The sequence below is a fragment of the Papaver somniferum genome, chromosome 9 (assembly GCF_003573695.1).
Source record: "Papaver somniferum cultivar HN1 chromosome 9, ASM357369v1, whole genome shotgun sequence".
NCBI classification, from domain to species: domain Eukaryota; kingdom Viridiplantae; phylum Streptophyta; class Magnoliopsida; order Ranunculales; family Papaveraceae; genus Papaver; species Papaver somniferum.
The window spans coordinates 143,483,418-143,503,386 of NC_039366.1; the positions used below are offsets into that span (position 1 = coordinate 143,483,418).

Genomic DNA, 19,969 nt, shown 5'->3' on the forward strand with positions numbered 1-19,969 from the left:
CAAAAACTGATGCTGGAAAAACAACAAGAACTCAAATCCCTACTCTGAGGATGGAGAGCTATTTGATTCCCTTGCAACTAAACCACAAAACCCATAACGAATTCACCTTCAAAATCACACAACTATCAATCTCAACAGAGAAACCCCCCTAACACAGAAACACCACTTTCAATCAAAGCAAACCATAATCAAATCAACTCCTTGATTCAACTAACTCACACTCAATAAACTGAGAAATTCGATTCTCTAAAAACCCTAAGTGAATCTACGAAGAAGAAGTACGGTTGAATCTGGAAACTGATGGATTCAACGAGAAAAAACGAGAAAGAAAGAAGAAGTTTCGACGAAAACGAGAAAAAAAGAAGAAGTTTGATTATTATTATTATTTTATTATTATTTTATTATTTTTTATTTTAAAAAAAAAATATTATTATTATTAACAAAATAATCAAATACAAGGTACAATGTCGATAGAGGGCAACCTAACAACAAGTTGAGCCCCTACACCTTTTTGAATTGAAATACCTAATCTATAAAAAAGAGAATTACCTATTTTGTAATTGAGATCATAATTAGCTATACAATTTCTCAACCTCTTCAAAAGAAACACCATGTCTTCACTAAGTTCGCCTAAAGTGGAGAAAGCAAGAACGCCAAAACCAAACACCATGTCTTCAAAAGAAACATCATGCCTAAATTTCTCAACCTCTTTAAAAAAAATAATAAAAAATAATAAAAAATAATAATAATAATAATAATGAGAGTGTTCTCCACACAATTACTAATTGCTCATTCCGTTTCAAAATAATAGGCCGATTTCATATACATTAGTTTCTTAAATAACTCGTACTTATATCAAATTGTCCTTTAAAGTAAATTATTTTTCAAATCCATATTAGATTTTTTTAGTTAAAATAAGCATGAAAAAGTACCTAGAAAATATGGTAGCTGACAGTGGTTGTAAGTTTTCAGTTTTTTTTTTTTTTTTTTTTTTTTTTGTTTTGTTTTTATGAAGCATGTAAGTTTTCGGTTAGATATAGATCTTGGAACCTTCCAAACTTGTTCCCAACATTTTCTTTTTTAGTTTTTTTTTTTTTTTTTCTGGATGAAATTAATCATAATACTCGACTAACGTTCTCCATTTTGTTAATCAACGTAGACAAATTTCAACCTCATATAGTGAGTATAAATTCTCAGCAACTTAATTTGCCACCATGCTGATTATGTGTGGTCTCTGCCTTCACTACAGTACTGACTAATCTATCTAATCCTCTTTGGATAACTCTCTTCTTTTGTTTGTTTTTGTTATATATGGATGAGTTTTTGTATGGTTTTGATCACTTCAACTTCAAACAACTCCACAGATTGGAAAGTCTGTTACCTTTGAAAGTGATCATGCTAGCTAATAAAACACTTCTTTTAGAGAGCTGAATCCTATAAAGTTTTGAACAGTAAATTATCATTTTCATGGATTGTTTTTCGCTTCAACATCATCCATTGGTTCCTCATAAATTCATTAATTCTTCCAGGTACATATAATTTTAGCATTAGAAGAATAGAATTATTGGTATACCAAACAGACTGATCGATAGCTGTTTTTATTCTTCTTAGTAATTTATTGATGTCTTCATGTTTGTTTCAGCTGCAACAACCGCTACTTTGTGGCGCCTTGGAGTTTAGTACCAATCAAGACAAACTCTTGGTGTAGAGAAGTTGGGTTCACAGGGAGTGTATTTGATGAAAGTTCTCTGACGAAGGAAAATCAAAATGGATCCCTTCCTTTTGAGACTTTAAAGGCAGAAATCACTCAAGAAACTGTTGATTTTTTTGTTAGTGATGCAGAAGGTGATCCCGACTGCCCAACAGATGGGTTTTCTTCCATTGATCAGGCACTCGTCGCGTTACGCCAAGGGAAGGTCGGATATCCGAACTCACCAATCATAAGTTTGGTTTCTGGGCATAATTCTTTTACTTTATTGATTTGTGAAGAGTTTTGTGAATTTTCTGGTCTAGTTTGTAATTGCTGTAGATGATGAAAATGAGGGAACTGAAGGAGATCTTATCATGGCAGCGTCTCTAATAAACACTCAATCCATGGGATTTATGGTTAAACATGGGTCAGGGATCATATCTGTAGGCATGAAAGAAGACGATCTTGAAAGGCTAAATCTTCCTTTGATGTCATCTTTTGGCGAAGACGAGGATTCTGCTCCCCCAAGTTTTACAATCACAGTGGTAAGCTCATTACGTAAGATGTTCTTGGGTTTATAAGAACTAGCCGAATGATTTAGTTTTCTTAGTAGAAGTTTCTGTTTTTTCACAGGATGCAAAAGTTGGTGTATCGAGTGGAGTTTCAGCTTCAGACAGGGCGAAAACTGTGCTTGCACTTTCATCTCCTAATTCTAAAGCTGAAGATTTTAGAAAGCCAGGTCACGTGTTTCCGCTCAAGTATAGAAATGGAGGGGTTCTAAGTAGAGCAGGCCATACAGAAGCTTCGGTAGATTTGGTTGGGCTGGCTGGGTTCCGACATGTATCTGTTCTTTCTGCCATCATTGATGCTGATGATGGTTCCATGGCCCGCTTGCCATATTTAAGGAAATTGGCAGCGGAATATGGTTTACCAATCATATTGATTACTGATTTGATCCGGTATGTTTTGATCCTGGACATTGTTTGTAAATTCAGGGAAGGATGTAATGGTGTTCACAGCCAGGTCAATTCACTCACTTCAACGTCATTTATTTGCAGGTATAGAAGGAAGAGAGAGAAATTGGTGGAAAGAACTGGTGTATCCCGTTTACCAACTAAATGGGGTCTATTCGAGGCTTACTGTTATCGTTCAAAGTTAGATGGAATGGAGCATGTGGCTGTCGTAAAGGTAATATGTAATCCATTCTGGTTATGTTCGGATTGATACTTCAACTAGTTGGGATCACAGAGAACAATCACAAACTAAATTCGGCAGCAATCTCATTTTCTTACCACCCGTGATTGTGTGCTGGATTTTCCCAAGCAAAAGTGGATCTTCTGTTTATTTCATTCTTTTGGCAGGGAAGTATAGAAAATGGGGAAGATGTTCTTGTAAGGGTTCATTCGGAGTGCTTAACCGGGGATATATTTGGATCAGCCAGGTGTGATTGTGGAAACCAGTTATCTTTGGCAATGGAAATCATCGAGCAGGCTGGCCGCGGAGTGATGATTTATTTACGTGGCCATGAAGGCAGAGGAATTGGTTTAGGTCACAAACTTCAGGCCTACAATTTGCAGGACCAAGGGCATGACACTGTTGAAGCTAACTTGGAACTTGGGTTCGCAGCCGATGCTCGTGACTACGGAATAGGAGCCCAGGTTAGTCTCACTAAGACCATTTTGTATCATTTCCATTGAAATCTGTTAGAATACGGGCATCTAACTCAAAATCAATTGACAATGAGTGGACTAATAATGTGAGACTAATAATCTCAATACGCCCCCTCACGTGTAGCCTCGTTGGGTCTAACACGTGGACAATAAATCGGGTGACGCGGAGTAAAGTCGCGGTCAAATGACTCGACGTAAATAGCCTGCTCTGATACCATGTTAGAATACGGACATCCAACTCAAAACCAATTGGCAATGGGTGGAGAGGTCCTTAGGGATTATAAATCGCAGGATCTTAGATTGCCCAACAATGTGGGATTAATAATCCCAACAAAATCGCTGCGACATTTTTTTGCCGATTCCTTGGTTTTGAAAACAAGCTAACCCTGAAAGCCACTTATCTACTTTAAAATCTAGAGGAAAATGCATATTTGAAGCAAACAATTTTGACAATTGAAACTTGAGGTGATAACTGCTGGCTGCATCTGTTTTAAAGAAAATTACGAACAATAGACAGATTTGTGTTTACAGATTGATAGATAGAAGCTACATATGATGAAACCAATTTTTTTGGATGGTCTCCTAGTCTTTTAAAAATCGAAGATGGATTTATGATCTCAAACCAAAAGATGCTAAGTAACTGTTTGTTCCATTTCTTGCTACTACCAGATGCTAAGGGACATTGGAGTTCGAACCATGCGATTAATGACCAATAATCCAGCCAAATTTACTGGTCTAAAAGGCTACGGTTTAGCTGTGGTGGAGCGAGTTCCAGTAATCACACCTATAACCGAAGAAAACAGAAGATACTTGGAAACTAAACGTACCAAGATGGGTCACATTTATGCATCTGATTTGTCTGGAGCATTAGCCAGTTTTCGTGACCCTGATATAAATGTGACAGACCAGGATCAACAAGACAATGAGATATAGTCACATAGTGCATTGTAAATTGATGAGGCAATCTCATAAAAGAGAGTTAAAATTTTACAGATTCATTTTTGTACTTGGACCACACTTATCTATTCAGTTAATGCAACTGTCAAACTTAGATTCTATCACAGCAATACACGACTAATTAAACTCACAAATTCTTAGATTTTTATGTGAGAGTGAGCCAGCCTCCTATTCTAACTACTGCAGCACACATTTGAAAGGCAATGACAAATCCATTACTGAATTTGACGTAGCAGTCTCCTCTATGAGAGTGTTCATCAGCTGCATACTGCCTAAATCAGTGGTGTGCGTCATAAAGTGATCCAGAGATTTGGGTTAATCACATTTCTCATGTGCTGAAATAATATCAGGAAATTCCGAAAATCGTCGTCCACCATACATCCAAACAACAAGAGCATCTCCGAGCACAAGGACTATTTAGTGTAACTATGAACCTGGCCTCCAACGCGTACAAGTGCAATCCCTTCGGGTTGGGGGACTTGCAACTGTCGGACTTAAAACTTACCGCTGCCTGCCTCCCTACTAGATTCACGTGGGCCATAATATGCCCCAAACCCTTTAAAAAGGTCTGTGACTGTTCTTCACTGTGCTCCTCTATTTTTCTTTACCCTCAGGTATAAAATTCCACTCAGTTTTCTTTTTCTTCTTCTTCTTAAGTTTCTCACATTTTGGTTTATTTTGATTATTATAAAAATCTAGTTTTAGATCTAGTTTGTGTCTCTCCTTGGAACAAATTAGGGTTTTAGGTGCTGAATCAAAGAGTATCTTTCATTTACCTCAAAACCATGATTTTAGAATCTCTGTTGATTTCTATAGATTGTTGTTTCTAACCATGATTTTAGAATCTGTATTTTATTTCCTGCAGTTGTGATGTTTGATTATAATTTCAATATTTTGTATGTAGATGTTTATTTTGATGTATGATTATTTTTAGGTGTTAGAACCCGTTGTCCCCTTCAATTTTGATGCAATTTCTGCTATAAACCCTTGTTGAGAAATCGGGGATGATAAGCACTTAGATGTGGTCCAATTGATTTCTTATATGACTTGTGTGGTTTAGATAAATTGCAATCTATTAATACCACTGATTCTTTCCACCTAGGGTTTTCAAACCACTAGTTTGTTTATTAGATTATTATGTCAATGACCATGAATCATAATAGTGGTCCATTAAGGAGATGTAATTTCTGTGAACTTCACTCGTGTCTTTATGCACTAATTTTGGGGGTTTCATATGATGAATTTTGGCATAGACTCTAACGATTTGAGTTCTTTGACGTTTTTTAATTTTTGTCAAACTGCTAGTCATTGAAGGAAGTATGTATGCCTTCTTCATATTCCTTCTTGTCTCTGATCAATTAGCTTTGACAAGTCTTATTTCTTTTGAATTACAGTGTGACGTACATGGTATTTCATGACATTTTGATTGGTTGTTGTTTGTTAAACGATCATGACTTTACATGATGTGTTTAGTCTCTTCCTTTTGAATTTGCAATTTCATTTCATTATACAAAAAATTTCTTTGCACAACTATACCAACATTTACGCACCTTTATTCCTAGTTTCCAACTTTTTATTTAGACTAGGATGTTCTTCATTTATTTTATTTTTAGATTTGAGTAGATTGTGGGTACTTGATTAATTGGCTTCTACAGTTTTTGGTCAAAATCATGTATTATGCAGGTGAAGCTTATCTGTGAATCACATTACTTGCTGTCATTTGTTGTACTTCCCTGATTAATACTATTTCTTTTCCTTTTTTGTAGGGTTTGAGCTTGCAACACAAGAAGGTTATTAGTCTCAACATCCATCGTTGCCTAGAGGTTAGCTGGTCTGTTCCGGACAACTACTAGCCAGCATGGCGGCTGTAGCCCAGCTTCGGTTTTCTCCTCAATCAAACCCACACGATCTTGCTGGGAACTCTCAGTTCTCAACTCGAACTTCTTCTCGTCTTCCATCACTCCCTCTTTCTAGTCCATCAAATATCTCATTCAACTCTCATTCTCCTGCTAATCTATCACTATCTTTACTGCAATCCAAATCTTCAAAGCCCGAATTCTCTGTAAATGCAGAACTATCCGCGGACAGTGGTGGCAACAGTGGCAGTGGGATTGGTAATCACAACACAGGAGGAGGTGGAAACAGTGGTGGAGGGGGGGACTCTGGTCGACGTAATAATGATGGTGATGGCAATTCAGACAACCAATTTTCTGCATCTGGTTTTGGATTTTTAGGGCTTTTACTGAATGGATGGAGATCCAGAGTTGCTGCCGATCCACAATTCCCGTTTAAGGTTTTAATGGAAGAAATTGTAGGTGTGAGTGCATGTGTTCTTGGTGATATGGCATCTCGTCCTAATTTTGGGCTTAACGAGCTGGATTTTGTTTTCTCGACTCTTGTTGTCGGATCAATTTTGAATTTTGTTCTGATGTATCTGTTAGCCCCAACAATGGGTTCAGCATCTTCATCTCTTCCTGCCATCTTTGCCAGCTGTCCACAGAGCCATATGTTTGAACCCGGGATGTTTACTCTTCTCGATCGATTTGGGACTTTTATTTACAAAGGAGCTGTTTTTGCTGCGGTTGGGTTTGCTGCTGGACTTGTTGGAACTGCTATTTCGAATGGATTGATTATAGCGAGAAAGAAGATGGATCCTAATTTTGAGACACCAAACAAGCCTCCACCTACACTTTTGAATGCAATGACTTGGGCGGCTCATATGGGTTTGAGCAGTAACTTTAGATATCAAACTCTCAACGGGATCGAATTTTTGTTAGCAAAGGGTCTCCCTCCAGTTGTGTTTAAGGGCTCAGTTGTCATCTTGAGGTGTATGAATAATGTTCTTGGAGGAGTTTCTTTTGTGACTTTGGCAAGGTTGACGGGATCTCAAAAGGTCGAAGGGAAGCCAGTTGTTAGCATAAAAGAAGGTGTGGAGGAAGAAACAGGAACTGCTGAAGAAAAGGTTAACTTGGTGGAAGAGAAATGAATTGTAAGTGAGTTACACTGATCAAGTTAGAATCTCTAATCCAGCAAACGTTGCGATGTACATCTTAGGATCACTCTGATCAAGCCAACACTAAATGTCTCTCTCTCTCTCTCTCTCTCTAGCTCTCTCGTAACAGTAGTTGCAGTATCAATTGTGTTATTTTTGATGATTTTACTCTGGAATAATAAAGTAAGTTGCCATTTTCATAATAAGAAACATTATTTCAGGTCATATAAATTCTCCAACTCTCGTAGATATTGTCGTTGTAGTAGAAGAATTATTTTGGATGCTTTGGATGAGCTTTCTGCGAAATTGAATGTTTCATCTGGTGATATCAATATTCTATCTCTGTGTTGCTACTTCTCTTTCCTTCTAGTTTGATAAATCTAGTAAGAGTAGGGCTGTAAGTGTAACTAATGCTCGAAAATACTTGGCCTGCCTCTACCAGTCTGCCTGTTATGGGACGCCTGGACTGGTTAGTTTAAATAGGCGGGCTTGGTTTGTTCCTAAAATTTAATAGCATGGCCTGGCACGTGCCCAAACAACTTGGCGTGGCACCCTTTTGAGTCTTACAAAGAGTTTTAGTTTTACGTCGGAGTAAAATTGTTGTGTAAGAGTTTTAGTTTTACGTCGGAGTAAAATTGTTTTGTGCTTTGGTTATATCTTGGATTAAAATCTTATTTCGAAGATTTCATTTTTATTCTACATTGCGAAGATTAATTGCTTAAACTTGTTTTAAACTATGGTTCATTCAATCTCCAAATCCTAAATAGGAATCAGATTAGTTACTATAGAATTGTTAAAAGTACAAAAAGCCAGTAGTCTGTTTAGCCTGCCTGGTCTTACCTGGCCTGGTTAATGGAATGGGTTTTGGGCCTCAAAATAATTATTTTTGGTGACCATGCTTTTTTTGAAGGATTAATTGGGTATAGTGGAAATAATTTGGGGATATTTTACTGTTCATGCCGGCATGGAAAAACCACGCCGATTTTGCCCGACATTGAAAAACCATGCCGATATGAACAGTGAAATATCCCCAAATTATCTCCGGTATACCCCAATTAATCGTTTTTTTTATGGGGACCATGATTTTACTTTTGGTAAGACATTTAGAAGCAAACTGAAGACACCCCTTTATCCAAATATTTATGTTAATACCAAAATTATCTTTCCTAATTAAATTAGTATAATGATTAAGTTAAGAAAATTAGTGATGGTGAGGTTTAGAATAACATATTCTGCTCGAGTAATGTTTCAGACAGAAGTTCGGTTAGGATAAAATATTTGCGACTTAATTGAACCAAAAAATTTGGTCTTACAGACAAAAATTCGGCTACCATAAGAGATATTTGAACTACACTTGCAGAAAGTGCGGCTACTTGCAACGACAGCCGAACTACATATACAGAAAGTTCGGCTACCGGAACAGGTAGCCGAACTTATATGCTCAAGTAATGTTACTGACAAGAGTTCAGTCAGGAGAAAATATTTGCAACTTAACCGAGCCCAAAATTTGGTCTTACAGACAGAAAATTCGTCTACCGGAAGAGGTACCCGAGCTATACTTGCAGAAAGTGCGGCTACGTGCAACGGTAGCCGAACTTCATTTACAGAAAGTTCGGCTACTATTTAGGATAAAATATTTGCGATTTAACAGAACCAAATTATTTTTTTTACAGACAGAAAATTCGGATACCAAAAGAGCCACCCGAACAACACTTGCAGAAAGTACGGCTGCATGCAACGATAGCCGAACTACATTTACCCAAAGTTCGGCTACTAGAACAGGTATCCGAACTCATATTCTCAAGTAATGTTACAGACAAGAATTCGGTTAGGAGAAAATATTTGCGACTTAACCGAATCCAAAATAGTGCATTTATGACAAAAAAAAAAACTAACCGAAGTGTTTTTCGTGTTATTCATTTCCCAAAGCTCGGCCACAAAACTAGGGTTCGAGAAAAATATTTTTTAGCCGAATTTATATTTGTAACTTGTTTTTCACACTATTTTGACCATTATTACTCAAATTTGTGAATCAAAAACGAACTAAAAGTAATGGGTATATGAGAATCGACGATGATTACCAATCAATTTTTTTTCCCGTTATTTTGACTTGAGGATGAAAATTTTATGAATCGACCACGAATGATAGTTATGGAAAGAGGGAAGAAGAGAAGAAGAAAATTTGATACTTTTGATCAGATTTGTATATGATTAGGTTTAGGTGATTATTAAATTAGATATAATTTTAATTAGGTTAAAGGAGAATCAGTCATCTCCACCCTTTAGGACACCCCTTATAATTACAGGGGACAGGTGGCCTAATCAAATCACGGTACCCCAAAAAAGCATGTTCCCCAAAAAATCGTTTTAAATATATCAGACCTATCTGGCCTGTCCTAGATTAAGAAACAGGTCAAGATGCCCAACCTGGCCAAATTTACACCCCTATGCAGGAGCTGCTGGTGTACTTGTATAACTAATTGGGACGTCACCCCCACCATCTATTTTTTTTCTTCCCTTTCTATTTAGGCCCTTTTTAATGTGCTACTTGTTGTCTTTTACTGCTTCTTGTGCCTAAATAATACCATGTCTTTGTTATCAGAGAGACTTACCAAAAACTTACTCTCTTTTCCTATTTGTTGTTAATTACATAAGAGAATAATTACAACAGGTTGGAACTAACTCAAGCTTTTCTTATCAGAGACAACATCCTAAAGGTAAATTTGCATTGTGAGTTGATTGAGCTTCACACTTGTGAATTTGAACAGAACTCATATCCTTGTTGTTGCCTGTTGTGGAGACGAGTGTGTCAACCACAGGAAAGTAGTAGTTGGAATGACATTGTCCAGGTGGTGGAAATTAAAGAAGTGTTTATAAAAGTTGACGAGGATGGTAAAAGGAATGAGCATGATTATATGTTAAAGACTCAGTTGGAGGTTGTTATACTCATTTCAGGTTCTACTAGTGATGGTCATGGCAGTGGGAAAATGTCAGCTCGTGCTTCAAGTCTTGCGACAGATTCTTCTTATTACCTTGGTAATTGTTTGATTGTTGTTGGTGGAGCTAGGAAGAGTGTGATCTATCCTTATTGGCTTCAATTTTATATACAAGTTTTATTGCCGTTGAAGACTTTTTCATCTGAGAAAGGTAAGAAACTGAGTTACTCGCCAGCAATGGAGAAGGTTGTCTCATAATCAAAGGTGATTGTACAGTCAACAACGATGTTGTTTCTAAAGGAAGGACCACAACCAAGACTCATGTTTCAAGAGGTATTTATACCACTGCCTACCAAGTTGTGAGTGTTGATGATAAGGGGCTTGTGTACCTTTGAAAAATAAGTAGAAGAGGCTATGATCCTTACTGTTCACAAGAGGGAGACAAGTTATTGTGGGTCTTGGTGCTTAAATTGAGAATGGTCACTATGTTCAAGTTGGTTGTTGTACAGGTGCTTCGTCTCACTACAGTACACGGATTTACGGTATACATACTACACGGTAAAAGGTATATAGTCCTTGGATGGGTTTGGCCAGAGTTGTTCATCAAGTTAGCTGCTTCTCCTCAACTCATCACAATTCATCACCCTCGAACAACTGGTAATAGTAAAGAAGCTTTATTTCTCATATGTGTTTTTACGATTAGTGGCAGTGACATTTTTAAAGTTATTCGTAACTGGGTGGAACCTTGGCCAATATTATGCTTCTTTAAGTACTTACTGGGAACTGACTTATGAATATGTTGGTTAGTTAAACCTTGAGATAATAAGCATCAGTGGCTCGATTCCGCTAATTATTTTAGAAGAAGAAATCACTAGCATGTATGGTTCCAACAGTTCACAAGAGGAGACCAGTCGCTATGAAGATTTGTGTTGAGATCATAAGAGTCACAGCGGTTCCGGCGTCCGTTAGGAAGCTGCAGCAACAGCGCCTTCCGTTAAACGAGCTTACCTATATCTTCTACAGCCGAGGTCATCTCACATTTTACATCCTTGAGGACAAGGATGATTTGGAGAGGTCAGTATTTTTCATGAACCTACATGAGGCAGACCATCTTGGTTATGGGCAGGACATATCTAGTTATGAGCCAGACCGTTAGTAGTTCTATTTATTGTTAATCATATGAGTGGCTCGTGCTCTGCACGACAGTAGTGTGTCGTCCAGCCTTATATATGGACTGTTGTACACCTCTGAGAGGTAGCTAATGAATAATGTAAACCTTTATCATCTTCCCTAAATTCTTCTGCAACTTCTTGTCTAACAATGTCTTATTATTATCCCTATAATTCGTCTCTATCCCAAATCACCCTTATCCTTAGAGATCCAAGATGTTCTTGATAATCCAATTTGTAGTGGGATCACTATAATATAGGTAAGGATCGGTTCTACCAAGAATTTCGACAAAAGCTAGGATAGGTTTTACCATGTATCCCAAAGTAGGTAGGGATCGGTTCTACTGTAACTCTCAACATAAGTTAAGATCGGTTCTACTAGAATTCCCACCTTAGGGTCGAATTGGTTATCCAATAGATCTTCATAGAAAATCGGACCAAAACACCTATTGATTTCTTTTTGATTAACAAACAAGTTTCTTATATGTACTTCCTTTAAATATATGTAATGAAAAATAGTTTATATCCAATATACAATCAAGTAACAAGTTACATAGATTGTGTGGATATCGCATTTACGAAGTTCAAAAGATAATATGACCAACTCTAATACTATACTATTAAATATAACCTCGCATGTTATGTTTTCAATCTTAAACTACTTGAAAGTAAGGATAGGAACGAAAACAAGTCAAGTCAGTATCACGAACCTCAAGTGGAAGGATGATGTCTTCATTGTAGTCAATACGTCTTCACGTTCTTCAGGTCTTCAAGATAATAATTGTATGTCTCAGTATTCCTAGACTTTCTAGTTTAACCTAAACGAAGTTGACTCTAGTAATTTAATCAAGCGATTCCAATTGAGTTTTGATACTAAAATATGATAACCAAACTTGACATACCAACGCTTTGGTGGGTTCAACTGAGCAATGCTCTAACATCACACCTATCCCAAACAGTCATGGACACTCTAATATGGTTAGCAAACTCACTTTATAACCTTTCCAATTTGTCTCGCATATTTGGCATGCTCGCAAATCCAATAAATGTCTGTAACCGTCACTTGAGTCATTATGCACCACTATTGCGCATCACTGTGCCATGGCCTTGAGCTAAACTTGCTTGGATGTTCAAGCTAATCCTAACTTATACCAAAATGCCTACCAACTGATGCCAATAATGCACCATGAATTATTTGCTCATCTGCGTCATTCTTGCTTTGCTTAGCCAATTTCTCGACAATAGTAATGCATATTCTTGGATAACTAGTTTGCTTGCACTGTTCAAGCTTTGGCCATGCTTAATTCCATGGATATGCATCAATTCCAACATCACATGTTGCATTTGTCAATTTTTCCTTGTCTTGTCTTCCTCAATGAAGCTTCATTGTGTCGGCCAATAAGCTTCATTACTTGGCCACTGACTTTATAGTGTCGCGTTATCTTTGCGCATTACTGTCCCTGCAGGGTACCGCAATCTTAGAGATTAAAAATCTATGCAGTGCAGCGCCATCATGGATGTGAAGTGACTAGGTCGATTAAGCTGTAAAGCGCCACTATTGCGCTTCACTAGCCAGACCTGTAATAGACCTCCCCCACCCATTTTGTTCAACGTTATCGTTGAACGCAACCAAATATAAACTCTATACTGGTCTAAATATTTTTTGCATGCATTCTCAGAACCATTCTGAAATTCACCAAACTTAGTTGGCTTTAAAAAATATATTTACCCAATTTTTATGCCTTAGCATCAGCATCACTTAACTTTACTACCTCGTCATTGATCCTACTAACTTGAACTTTGTTGTTGCGTCGCAACCGCTTTCAACTCTATTGCAAGTCATATATCAATATCTAGGTGTAAATTGAAATTCTTCTTGCCAATTCCCTGAATTAGGCTTAAATTTCACTTGAATCAATTGCGCCTAAGTGTACGCAAGTAATGATTCTTCCCAAATGATCACAATGATCATTGCCATAATCTTTTTCCTTCATTCTCTGACTTTAGTTGCACCAAGCAACCTAACAGGAATTATATGAGACTCGGAATTTTTCTTCAATCATATTGCGCCTACGCCAAATCATGCCATGTCTTAAGAAATGCATGATATGATTCCATACCACTCTGATATGCGCCACAACCTATAGCCTTTGCTGCACTTTGCAAACATCAGGACCTTCACTATATTTGGCCTATAAATCATGTTGCAAACTTCACCTCTTATCTTTGCACCATTTGTGTACAAAGAGCCAGCACCTTGATGTTCTTTGCTTGCATTGTCGCAACATCATGATTGAGATGCATGACTTTGGTATAGTCATTAGAATTACCCGGGACATCCCACCGCCACTTTGGACAAGGCATCATCTTCATGCGCCTTTGAAACCAACATGCATCACTGTTTTTTCAAACTGCTATGCTTTAGTGTAACGGAAAAACAACATGTTCTTCCAAGCCATGAATTTTATCTCATTTTACTTGATATGATCATTTTTACATTCTTGCCGCGTTACTGAATGTCGTTGCTGCCAATATGTTGTCGCATTTCCACATAACTCTCAACAAAAAACAGGTCATATGCCATCAACTTTATTTGCTTCTTTCACTTTTAGCATCTTCTATTGCATATATTGGCTTAATATTTTATGTAGTATCTTCCCATGTGAACTAGCTTTACTTTGAACTAAAGAGACAAGAACTCTCGTCTCAAATACCCCCATTCACTACTACCTTATATAGAGATACAATTCTCAACACCAAGGTCCGCTCGACCCAAACTGAAAGTATACTCAAACTCGAGCAAATACTCGCACCAACTGATTGTACACTTGTAAAACCTAACAAATCTCGCAATACTGCCTTCATCTTCGTTTTTTAAGCAAAAAACAAGGAATCAAGATAGCACATGTTGTCTTCAATGTTGCAAATCACATTGCCACATGCATTCTTCTAATTATCAACGTTCTTATGCAACTCCCTTAACGAAGCACAATAAAATTGACACTTAGTTGAATACTCCTTCAAACTGAGGCTTTCATGTTGCTTTAGCTTCTATGAAGATTTCTTCAAGAATGAGCGCGTACATTCTTATGCATCACCTCTATTTTGTCCTTCCCTTTTCCTTGCATCGAATAATATTCCGCCTAACTTGAATCTTTAGGCGTATTATGCATTTTGGCCATGCCCAAATCCTATCTGGCACATGATAATGTTGCATATCTGTCATGTCAGTTAACACCCGAATTTTTTAGACAATCTTGTGCACTCTTGCACAACTGGATTAGACTTAACTTGGTGATTCTGAGCATCACCATAGAGCTCAGTAATCCACATTACTTAATGACCTTTGCGTATAAATCGCTTGGACAATTGAAAACAAGGTCAGAATCCTTATATATGAGGCACCCACTGCCCACATTCCTTGAAGCAAGAATAACGCATTCTTCTTCAAACTTGGAACTTATTTTACTGCCGATGCACATCTGGTTTCTCTTGTCCCTTATCCAAAATAATCTTAGTAGCAACAATCGCTGATTTGCAATTAACAAGAACATTCATTTGTGTCTATGAACGAATGCATTTCTTTGGACACCCTTGTCCAAGCATATCAATCCCACTCTTATAAACCAGGTGCAAGCACACTCCTTGTGCACATCTAGTATCACGGAAAACTCTTTGCAAACTCAAGACCATGGTGTATCAGTTTTTTCCTAACTTACGTTCGTTTCTTCAGTCTTTCCATAAAATTTATGTTAGATAAGAATTGACCATCCAATCTTCTTTCATGGCATCACATTGCCACAAAAATGGTGGTTCACAATTAGATTTTGCATTGCATTCGAGATAATTTACTTATATCTTCCACCAACTGGCTACGATGATACACCTTTAATTTTATCGCCTAGACAAGTTCTTCATATTCTTTGCCACTTCAAAGGCCAATAACATCTTTGAGTTCACGAATTTTCGCAAAATTCTCACTACTACTTGTAATGTGTACGGTAATGATAACACTACGAAGACATTCATTCCAAATGCATAATCTTCATATACTTGTGAGAAACATGGGTTTAAACTTCTGACTTGCACCATAGAATTTAGCATACTCCTTAATTTTGTCATGCAATCAATTGAAAAACCTATTTCAAATGATTCTCGCATATTCGTCTAACACTTTGGGCAGAAATTTTGACACCTTTGTCATAAACTTTCATAGCTTGTTGGTACCTCAAGATTCAAAATTCATTCCAATTGATCTTTCCACACAAGATCAACTTCTTTTAGTCTCAATACTAACAAAACCAAAATACTTCATTACTGAATTCAACAGACAAATTACACCAACTTGAGTAAAAGAGAGAAAAATCAAGAACGGTGTCCCCAAAACACAGCTCTAATACCAGCTCTCACATGCCCATTTTGTGGCATAATATTTTCCACGGGACATGACCGTCGATACTCTATGGTTCGGTGAATCAACAGAAGTTTTTCTCCTTTTCTCTCTAACTCTTTATGCCCCCATAAGCATAAGAGGTTTGCCATGCACCAATGTACTTAAAAAATCTCACACAAATCAATAACACAATGAACACAAAGATATAACACAACATACCATTTTATTGCATTGAGGAAGATTACATCAAACAGTCCATGCATGGACCAAACAAGTTATTCACCTTCTTCGATGAATGCCTAACTCTCTTTACAATTCAGTGGTTCTTCTCCAATCAAACAACCCTGAAATTGTTGATAACTAAGATAATATTTATACATGTTAGGATCAGGCTAAAAATTATGTACAACAGTTTTCACAAGCCTTGGACAGCGAAGTCTCCAAGGGGTAGTTTCCGTAATCGCCTAAAGTTATGCATAGCTAACCACCTTCTCTAAATTTAGAAAATTCATGCCACACCTATCCCAAACGGCTGTGTACACTCTAATATGGTTGTAAACTCACTTTAAAACCGTTCCAACTGGTCTCGCATCCTTGGCATGCTCGCAAACGAATAACCAACTATAACCATTTCTTGAGCCATAATGTGCCAATATTGCACGTCACTATGCCTGGCCTTGATATGAACTTTCTTGGATGTTTAAGCTAAGCAAAACTCATGACAAAATGCCTTCCAACTTATGCCAATAATGCACCATGCATTATTTGCTCATATGCATCATTCTTGCTTTACTTAGCCAATTGTTCGACCATAGTAATGCATACTCTTGCATCACTAGTTTGCTTGCACTATCCAAACTTTGATCAGACTTAATTTCATGTATATACATCAATGCCAACATCGGATGTTGTTTGTCAATTTGGCCTTGTCTTGCCTTCCTTAGTGAAGTTTCATTGTGTCATCCAATAAGCTTCATTACTTGGCCACTGACTCTACAGTGTAGCGCTATCTTTATGCATTATTGACCCTGCAGGATATCGCTATCTTAGCGCTTAACAATCTATGCAATGTAGCGCCATCATGGTTGTGCACTGACTAGGCGAGATATGCTGTAACGTGCCACTATTGCGTATCACTAGCCATACCTGTAATACCTAGTTACTTAGTTTCCTCAGTATTCCTGCGCCTACAACCAATCTGGACGACCCACATGAATCCTAAGATAGGGTCCACTATCTTAAGTTTCTTCAGCCTCTCTAAAGACTTTAAAAACTCAACCATTTCGATCGTCTTCCAAACAGTAAAAGACTAATTTTATTTGGTAACCACTCTCTTATACCAGGAAGTTAATTAACGATATGTATGTTGAGCGTGACAAAGGCTTTTCTATTTAAAAACAATTAAAATCCTTTGCCCTATTTAGATCTTTCAAGATCTGGATTAATAAGTTAACCAGATCAAGTCAAACAGAGCTACCAGATTCGGATACTGAGGAGTACCACCAAATGATAGCTCGTCGATCTAAATTCGACCAGTAATAACAAGTACAGAGAAATTACTAAAGACACCCCTACTCTGGATATGACCCCTCCTTATTCTTCACATTTTTTTTACGAGAAAATTTATAGCTCAACTGCGTAACTTTCTGGATGAAATTTTTAAGGGATTTAATTAGAGTTTTTGTTGGTTTTGAATTGGAACCAACCTGTTTTGATAAAACAGGGTTGGTAATTGATTTACAGTTGAAGTAAAACATGATTTCAGTTCTTTCCCGACTAAACAGGGGTGGAGAAAGTTTCAGATTTTCTTGAATTATATTTGGAAGTATGTGGGGAGCAGGCTAGAGAATATCTTCCTTAACTACAGAGAATAACTCCTAAAATTCGTATCTATTAGTTTAGAGAAAGTTTTGGATTTAAGAAAGGGAAGACGCGTGAGAATAAAATAAAAGATTATGGAGATTTTTTTTTTTGTGAGAAGATATTTTGTAATTAACTCGGGAGATATCCACATGTTGTGTATGAATAGGTGTTGGGGGAAACACAGAAGAGAAGAAGAGAGTTGGGAGTAATTACAGAGAAGAATAGAAAGCAGGTGGCTCAAAAGAAAAATGCAGTAGCAGTAGAGAAGGGGAAGACGAAAAACATAAAGTTGACGAAATTTGTCGCAAAAAACGTGGTCTATTCTACCACAGAAGCAGACCTTTGTTTTCTGCAGCATATTATTTATTTGTAACAACTGGACTGCAACACTTATAAACATCGCAGTTGATTAATTTATTATCTTTTGTTTCTTTTCTTGTTTTCAAACACTTTTGAGCTAAGTTTCGATTTTTTGAGCGTGTTTCGACCATGATGAGCTAAGACCCAATATTGGAACTATGGAGGAAGCCATATTTCAAAATTGTTTAGTAACTATTACTGATTTTTATGACCTTTTGCACTTATTTTAATTGATTTATGATCTTCACTAATTATTTGTGATTTTGTTTGATCGCGTATGCTTAGACTTCGAGTTTTTGATTAGCTATGCTTCTAATATAAAAATATTTAGAAATCTTCTGGCAAAGAAATAAGGTCAATCAAAGAGTTACAATTGTTAAGAATTATTATATGAACTAATTAGAATTTGAATAATAGTGGAATCCTGAGTCCCAATTTCTCTCAATTTTGTAACCATATTTTATTTGTTTGTTAGTTTAAATCAAAATTAGGTCTCAAATCAATCTTAATAAGTTTGAGTAACGAATCCTTTTACCAATTCTATAATAACATCAATGTGTTTGAAGATGAAGAAGATAGCAGTAAATCAACAAGTAACCCCGAGGAGGCAGCAATAGAAGAAGCAAGAGAGGTTAAAAGACAAAAACGAGTGGAGGACATGATGTATCGGTGTTACCTAGCATAGAAAAAATTGCCCAGGATTTTTCCTCGGACAATGTCAGAAGCCCTAAACATAGATTTTGCCGACGAGGAGTTACCTAGGTTAGACATTGATGAAAATCCTGTGGCAGTTGAGGCTGATCATAGTACCATGGAAGAGGATGATGAAGAGACTGTTGGAGATGAGAAAGAAAGTGTAGAGGAACATCAAGATGGAGGTTATGGGTCTGCTGCGTCAACAAGTAGCGATGATGGCCGAGACTTCTACTATGAGGATAAAGATTTGAAAGCGACTATGATGATGATCAATGGTGATCATGTGAGGAGGATGAGAAGGACTCTTGGAGGAGAAAATCTGGAGAGTAAAGTCTTTAGTATTCCTTGGACTACTTCGTGAAAATGTGTAGGGGTTCTTCTTATGCTTATGGTCGATGGAATCGATAGAGGTACTTAGTCTCTCAATGTCTTCAGTATGCTGGGCATTAATCATGTTTTTTTTATGGTAATGGAAGAAGGATGTTAGTGTTGTTTGGCATGAAAACAGACAGTTTTTGGCAAGTATGATGGCCTGTCGAAAAGGTTCTAGTAGTATTATCGTTGGTGATAATATATATATTTTTGCTTTTGTGCAGCAGTTTTAGAATCGAACTTTCTGCTACTTTTTGGCGTAAATTTTTTGGGATTTAAGTGTTGATTTTCATAACACATAAAGTATAGATGGTTGATATGACAAACATAAATATGGGTCGTAAGGTTATATTTGCTTAGAGAGTTATGTTGGAAAACAAATTGAAAGTTCTGAAGAATGTTTGGTTTTGAGACTATGTAGAAATTAGGTGAATGTGAATTTTGATAGGAAACTGAGAAGAAGAGTGATCAAGTTGCTGATTAACCTGTTGACGAATCGAATTTGGGGGTATTTCATGACCGGAAAAACACAGATTCAAAGATGAAGAAAGAAGTTGCTTATGTCATGGTGACGGAGCAAAGCTTTTTGCCTGAAAAGAAGTTGCTCATCATTCCCATCCTCATTATCAGCTGGGTTGTTATTAAATCCAGCTTGGTGTTACCATGTTGCTATGCAGCATCGGTACAATCTTGGATAAGAGAAATATGATTACGAAAAATACATTCATCTTCAGAAATAACGAACTTTGAACCCCAAACTTTGTTACTTTTTTTTTACCTTTACCTTAGCCCGAGATTGAGATTGAGGATTCATATTACAAGAAATTAAAAAGTGTAGAGAAGGTGTGATTTGCATAGGAACATGCCTTAG

At 37.1% G+C, this 19,969-nt stretch overlaps 2 protein-coding genes across 5 annotated transcripts; both read left to right on the forward strand.

The window, feature by feature from the left end:
- The first annotated feature begins 1,241 nt into the window (after window positions 1-1,241).
- LOC113313614 (monofunctional riboflavin biosynthesis protein RIBA 3, chloroplastic-like) lies at window positions 1,242-4,427 on the forward strand. Of its 2 annotated transcripts, none has more exons than XM_026562407.1 (7): window positions 1,242-1,529; window positions 1,643-1,944; window positions 2,072-2,235; window positions 2,324-2,649; window positions 2,749-2,878; window positions 3,052-3,348; window positions 4,030-4,427. In XM_026562407.1, the coding sequence occupies exons 1-7, from the start codon at window positions 1,468-1,470 to the stop codon at window positions 4,291-4,293; spliced, it is 1,545 nt and encodes a 514-aa protein (XP_026418192.1). In that variant the 5' UTR covers window positions 1,242-1,467; the 3' UTR covers window positions 4,294-4,427. The 2 variants fall into 2 exon arrangements, with proteins under 2 accessions (XP_026418192.1, XP_026418191.1); XM_026562406.1 differs by having other exon boundaries at window positions 1,243-1,529; window positions 1,643-1,916; window positions 2,014-2,235.
- Window positions 4,428-4,608: 181 nt separating this feature from the next.
- On the forward strand, window positions 4,609-7,534 carry LOC113313615 (protein RETICULATA-RELATED 3, chloroplastic-like). Of its 3 annotated transcripts, none has more exons than XM_026562408.1 (2): window positions 4,609-4,931; window positions 6,084-7,534. In XM_026562408.1, the coding sequence occupies exon 2, from the start codon at window positions 6,176-6,178 to the stop codon at window positions 7,301-7,303; it is 1,128 nt and encodes a 375-aa protein (XP_026418193.1). In that variant the 5' UTR covers window positions 4,609-4,931; window positions 6,084-6,175; the 3' UTR covers window positions 7,304-7,534. The 3 variants fall into 3 exon arrangements, with proteins under 3 accessions (XP_026418193.1, XP_026418194.1, XP_026418195.1); XM_026562409.1 differs by having other exon boundaries at window positions 4,609-4,883; XM_026562410.1 differs by lacking the exon at window positions 4,609-4,931 and adding an exon at window positions 5,046-5,063.
- Window positions 7,535-19,969: the final 12,435 nt, after the last annotated feature.